At 40.1% G+C, this 6,548-nt stretch overlaps 1 protein-coding gene across 1 annotated transcript in view; it reads right to left on the minus strand.

The window, feature by feature from the left end:
- Nucleotides 1-1,065: 1,065 nt before the first annotated feature.
- SLC25A33 (solute carrier family 25 (pyrimidine nucleotide carrier), member 33) overlaps nucleotides 1,066-6,548 on the minus strand; it is a 9,372-nt gene continuing 3,889 nt past the window's right edge. Inside the window, exons 2-6 of the mRNA XM_009707069.1 lie at nucleotides 6,439-6,516; nucleotides 4,799-4,899; nucleotides 3,620-3,686; nucleotides 2,023-2,306; nucleotides 1,066-1,345 (exon numbers count right to left, since the gene is read on the minus strand). Of these exons, the coding sequence (XP_009705371.1) occupies nucleotides 1,143-1,345; nucleotides 2,023-2,306; nucleotides 3,620-3,686; nucleotides 4,799-4,899; nucleotides 6,439-6,516 (733 nt within the window). The 3' untranslated portion in view covers nucleotides 1,066-1,142. The remainder of the gene's footprint in view (nucleotides 1,346-2,022; nucleotides 2,307-3,619; nucleotides 3,687-4,798; nucleotides 4,900-6,438; nucleotides 6,517-6,548) is intronic.

Genomic DNA, 6,548 nt, shown 5'->3' on the forward strand with positions numbered 1-6,548 from the left:
TTTTATCCTGTACTATGAGTAATTATTCATATACAATACTTTAATTGCAAGGTAATGCTGCAATGCAAGTGGTAAAGAGACTACTAAAACTAAAAGCATATTCTAATATTTATGAAAGGACTAATCTCAAGTATGCAGGATATTTGATTTATAACTGAAAGGTAAGAACTATATCATGACTACTGTTGAAGAATACCCCTTTGATACTGTGTCTTTGAAGTGGAAGGCAGATACTGTATCTATGGGAAACATGAGAATTGTTCAATAGGCTGCACTAAGCTGGCCAATCCTTATTTCCCTCAGTAAGAAATCAAGAAAAGAGACTATTTACACAAGCTGTGGATTTTTTTGGTGTTAATTCCAGTGAGTTACTGCATCTCAAGGAATTTCTGCAGGGCAGCCAGGCCACAATCACTGACTATCCTTATGCTCTCAGTCCTTCACAAAAGCAAGGTCTAAAAGTCAAGTCATGACAGACCTGTTTACACACACTAGCATAAGCATGTATCCCAAATGCATAGGTGCACACAGTACTGGAATTAAATTTTTACTAAAAGCCTCCAACAATCATATTCCAGCAATACTGCCAGTGTAAGTGGCTTTTCTAAGAGATTCTGGTGTACATATTCCGTACCATCAAAACGGAGAAATGTACTACAAGATTGTCCTACTTGAACACTCCAGGATGTTCACACAGCAATGAATGATGCACCTTGAATAAACCAGAACAACTCTCAAACTTATTTGGGCATTAGGCTATTACAGTGCTAAAAAGTGACATGACTCCAGCGGTAAGAAGACAGAGTTTCAAATCTCCAAACCAGTTCTTCTCCCATTTTAATAGTTTTAATGAACATCAGTCCAAGAGATCACTTAATGGTATGAGGTACATTCCTTGACCGCATAGGGCTGTGCTTAAGGAAAAAGGGAAACATATACTTAAATTAAATAGTGTCATTTAATTTAGTAACAGTTTAATTATAATTAAGTTAAAAAAAGTTATAATTAACTATTAACGTTAATGACTTGAAACCTTTCAGAAAGCATGAATCCAAAAGGAAATATCCAGCATCGGTCTCTTAAAAGACTATTTGTTCAACGAAGAAATTGGTCTACAGTCTGTAACAGGAGTCTTGGCTCTGCTACTTTGCATGGTCTTCTAACAGATACACGATTAACTCATAGGTGGACAACACAATGGCTGTGTTTGGAATCTGCCGGATGAGTTGGGCAAAGAGTCCTCTATAGAAGGCAAGATAGCCTTCTTCACGTGCTACCAGACGTGCTGTCTGAATGAAAGTCTTGTATTTGGTGCCTTCTTCTCGCAGCCGTGTCCGTATGACCTCTGCAGAAAAGTAAAACAGAGCCCAAAGTTAGCAAGACTTAAACCTTCCCATTGAGAAACATGCCATTACCAGGAAAGAGTACACAAACCCCAGGGACATTAAAACTTTCCTGTGCGAATTGCCTGCCAGTACTTTCAGCCATGGAATCCTGTACACATTGCCCTTCAGGCAAGAAGCAAAGTTAAAGTTGAGTTCTCTTTCATGTGGAATAAATGGATTATTTGCTCATTCAAGCTACTACAGAACCAAATGCTACACTGATGCTCACATAATCAATATTGCTCTTTCTATACAACCATGGTAAGATTCACGTCTATCCAAAAAGAATAACACTGCTCAGCCCACAAGTGTTTCCCACCACTTGATCACAGAATCCCAAAGGCTGTGGGTACTCAGCTAGATGAGGCTACTAGTGAGAACAGAAGCATTAGGTATTCAATTGCTTTTTGGCATTTTGGAGTTGTTTTTAAACTAGGAAGTCCCAATCACCAATTATGTGGCTAACTAGGAATGGTGGGACCAGTACTGAAAATGCCAATGCTCATGCACACACTACAGTAACATGCATTTGGACATTCAAATGACTACAAATTTTACAGCCCTAAACCCTATCATTCGTCTTGGATTACAGGCAACAGCTGTTCTACTGTAGTCATAAATGGAAAAGTTAACATACCATGTGGATAAGCAATACAAGAGGCACAGCCCTTGGAAACAGCAGCAGCAAACATCAGTCCAAAGAAGTTTGTTGAGTTCCTTTCGGTCCCATTAGGAGGAGAAGGGGGCAGCTGGGCTTCCTTTAAGTGCTTTTTTAAACTTTCATAAATAGCAAAGCAGATAATGGTCTCGGAAATCCCAGCATAGGAGGCAGTCAAGCCCCTATAAAAGCCACGGATACCTTCTGTCTGGTAAACATATCTAGCACACTGCAAAGCATTCATTGGTTTTGAACCCCTGACTCTAAAAAACAAACAGAACAGAGCATATAATGAGTCCAAAAAATAATCTCATGGCTTTCAATAGTTTTTAAGACTACAGAAATGGTTCTCTGCTAAGTTTTACTCCAAAAGTCTTCTAGGAAAGCTGCATAGAGCAGGACTATCATGCTAAGACTGCACGCTTGGCTTTGCTAATTCACTAATACATACTCACAATAATTCTTTCAGCTCAAGTTCTACCCAGTCTGTCACAGTTCACACCAATGCTTTAAAAGACAATAAGCATTGAAGAGACACTGCTTTGTGTTAAACTAGTAATTGCATTTAAAGCCATCTTCAACAGGCCAAGAGGCAGAGGTCTGCTATGTGAGGAATGATCCTTCATTTTAAGAGGCAGCAGTCAGTTCAAAGGTGCGACCCTGTGAAGTGCTAGAATTAAGTCTTATAAATTATTTATAAGTTGAGGTGCCTTAGAGGATCCTTCTTATCTGACCTAACATGTCCTTGCAGGAAGGAATTTCCATTCTAAGCAGTCACGGTATTAGCAGAGTCCCTCATTGCTTCGATATCCACCAGTGACTGTGAATCACTCAACTAAAAGATATTACCATCAAATTCCCTCTCTGTCTTCAGGAGGTATGGTTAACAGTAATACAGTGCTGAAGAAAGCAAAGAACATTAAACCACAGCAACAGATTCCTATTGCCTCTAAATGTTTTATGAAACTAAACTAATGTGGCTTCCTTACAATTTGAAAACAACACCCTTTCTGTTTACAGCTACCTAGCTGTGTTTCAGTAACCTTGTTTTGTTGCAGTGACACACACATCTGTATGATCTAGGATCAGTACAAGTGATGTTGCCAAATGGGACACAGACTGCAACCTCACATTCAGCCTCCCACATCAGCTCTTCTGACCTTTCCATAGCCTCTATTATTGGTGCATCAAAGCATTTCAGTCCTTGATATGTTTATCCTCAATATCAACCCCTGAAGCACAGAAGATTCTGTAAGCAGGAATCTGAGAGAATGCCCAACTTTACTTAAGATTTACAGTGAAACCAGAAACTGAACCTAACTCAGCACTCAAGGCAACTTCCACATCATTCTCAATAGTAACTGTGCATCAAACAAGTAGGACACACAGAACCTTAACCTTTAGTCTGACCAGGCAGAAGCAGGGTAGCTTGGAAAGATGGAATTGAGAGTCAGGAAAACAACCAGGCAAGCTCTATCAAAGTACAAAGAGCCATAAGTAAAACCATGAAAGTTCAGTTTTCTGAGGCTCCCTTAGCCACTCTGTGGATTCCAATCTCCTTCAATCAGTTACTTACTTCCGTTCCAGTTGCATCCTGGTTTTCACCATCCATATAGGATTCATCAGTGAATTTGTGATAAAGGCTGAAAAAGAGAAAAGAAAACCAAAAGTACAGCTGAATCCAGGCCAGTGTATTGCCATGGCAAAAATGAACTTTATACACTCTGCAGGGAGACAGTTCTAGTTACTAGCTCTATCTAGGTTTCAAAAGACATGTAGGTGCATAGCTTACAATCTCCCTCTTGCCAGAGAACCATCTCATGTTAAACTTCAAGAGGCATCGACCAATGGCCTTGGAATTTCTTAAAGGAGTCTTCCTTTTTGCATCTATTTTAATATGTACTTCATGTTCCTAAAGACTGCTGTAGACAAGATACCTTACTTACTGAGTGGGTTTTAGAATAATACATAAAAGGACACCTGTGGGGAAAACACACATGTATTAGTCTTTTGTTTTCCCCAAGGCTCTAGATGGTGCCATTGAGCCACCTCATTAACAGAATCCATCCATAATTAAAGGCTTTGGGAAAGATTGTTTTTAATGATCACTCTGGTGACTGATGTTTGAGCTAGTGGTGCTCTTCTGCAGTATTTTTCCTACAAGAACAAACTATTTTCCCCATCCTGGTAGGAAAAATACAACATCCTAGAACAATTTGGCTAAAACAGTATCAAAAGTTTGCTGGTGTCTACAAATATTCTGTTTCTTATGTTCAGAGACATTACCACAGCAGTGCCGTTGGAAAAAAGTTCATCCCAAGTTAGTGAACAACAATCTAGAAATATTTTGAAGTGCTGAACAGGAAAACAGTTCCTCTGTAGATGAAGTAAGTTAGGAGCTAGCAAACTCCTGTTTTCTGGCATACACAACCTCAAACTAAGTTTACATTTTCAGAACGTGCCACATACTGGCCTCTGTACTCATTCATATACCACAGTTATCCAGAGCTGTCAGCCAAGACTGGTCTCTTAGCCTAGGCCCTGTACAGATAAACTGAAAGTCCAGTCTCTAATTTATGATTCATTCTATTCGTTTCCTAACTATTGAGAGGGACAGAAGTCTTAAGGTGAAGAAGAATTAAGGTGCAGCTCAGAGGCACATGGGTACCAATGCATGTATTGCCTGCTATTGGTGAGGGGCTGGACACTGGGGTATTGCTGCAGACTGTATGGAAGATGAATTACAAATACATACCTGCAGAACCTGCAGAACAGATGTGCACAATGTTGCTGTTGGGAACAAAAATGCCATTAAATCGCTCTTTGGCTTTGGAGTAGCATGCAAAATAGACAGCTCTGTGGGGGGAAATTAAAAAAAGAAAGAGAAGAAAAGCAATGTAATACACACAGCGTCAAATTAGACACATCGCTACTCTTCCCCACACCCCCTGGAAACCAAGACTTTCTCTTCAAAGAGGCCTCCGCATGACTGCTTCCACCTATAAGGGCACAGAATTGGGTTTTTTTTCTCACTCCTTACACTACAGTACCCCTATTTGACTTGACACCCACAGGATAGAAATATTTTACTTTCACACCAAGTCTGAGGTGGGAAGCAACATGGTCTTGCAGACAAAGCAAGTTAGATTGGATACCTACACCAGCTCTGGCATTAAACACACTTTGCAAACTTGGGAATGTCACTTTCCCACCTGGAGCCTGTTTTCCATAAATTTGTTCAGCACTAACTGTGTTAACAGCACTTCGTGCTTTAAACACTTAACCCTGGACTGAAATGAAAAAGTTTTACACACCTCAAATCGCTACATAATGCATAGGAATAGAAGCAGCTCAGCTGATCTGCAACAGTCAATATGATAAGAAGCTGTCTGAACCAAGTATGTTCAGATCACAGCTCCTTGAAGTGAACTGCTAGAAAAAGGTGGATATTGGTGGCCACAGTTTGAGAATTTCCATAAAGTACCTTATTCCAATCTTATGGAAGAATATGAAGGAACACAAAAGACAGCATGAGTGAGTTGCACAAAAAAGCAGGCAGTCTTGGATTCAGATCCCTGCTGCAATGCATACCTGTACAGAAATAGCATTCCCCGCTTCCGGGGGGAACATCCCACCTACTAGGCAAGAGGCCAGAGAGGGAGTACACGACTTTTCAAGTTCCTTTTTACCTGCTTCAATTTCAGGCAGAGAACACCTGCCAATTTCCCGATTGCTAACAAGTTTTAGCACTTGCTAGGCACAAAGATCTTCAGCCCTGCCAAGAACAGGGCAGTCATAGGTACATGTGGAAACTATTTAGGTGCCTGTAAGACTTCCAAATATAAACAAACTTTATAGCTGTTTGTTTGGGTTTTTTTTTTTAAAAAAACCAAACAAACCGACAACTCCCCCCTTCTGGGCTATGTACAGCAATGCAAGTCTTTCCCCCTCAGCTGCAGTTTTTCATTTGAGAAGAATTTAGGCAATCAAGGACCAGATAGGTAATCCTCTCCCTGAGCATCTAACTCCTACTCTATGTTTGGGAAGCACTTTTATGTATTCACAGAGCAGCAGCAGATCATATAGAAAAATGCAAATATTAATCCTACAAATTTTTCTGCACTTCTTTCTCTTGTTTCCTCAAGCATGTGGTAAGTGGCTCTTGCAATGACTTGAAATTTAAGTGCCTCATTTAATCTGCACCTTCCAGTGTTATACAAGTGTAAAGCAGATTTTTAGAAGTTTTTCTTGGTATGTATACTGTGCGGTATACATGCAGAAATCTCAGTTTATAGATGGGATAACTTCATGACCTATTCTTTTGAATCACAAACGCACTGCAACATTTGGGATGGTACCTTAAATGTGTCTTTTAGCAATAGGTTAACTATTTACCTTGATGGTGCAACTCCAACCAAGTTTGGACCCAGCCCTCGGAAAAGTGACCTTGGTCCTTCTTTTTCCAGAATTGACCTTAAAATAAAAACAAACGGGGGGGGGGGAAG

Source organism: Cariama cristata, unplaced genomic scaffold, assembly GCF_000690535.1.
Source record: "Cariama cristata isolate BGI_N322 unplaced genomic scaffold, ASM69053v1 scaffold16099, whole genome shotgun sequence".
In the NCBI taxonomy this organism is placed as follows: domain Eukaryota; kingdom Metazoa; phylum Chordata; class Aves; order Cariamiformes; family Cariamidae; genus Cariama; species Cariama cristata.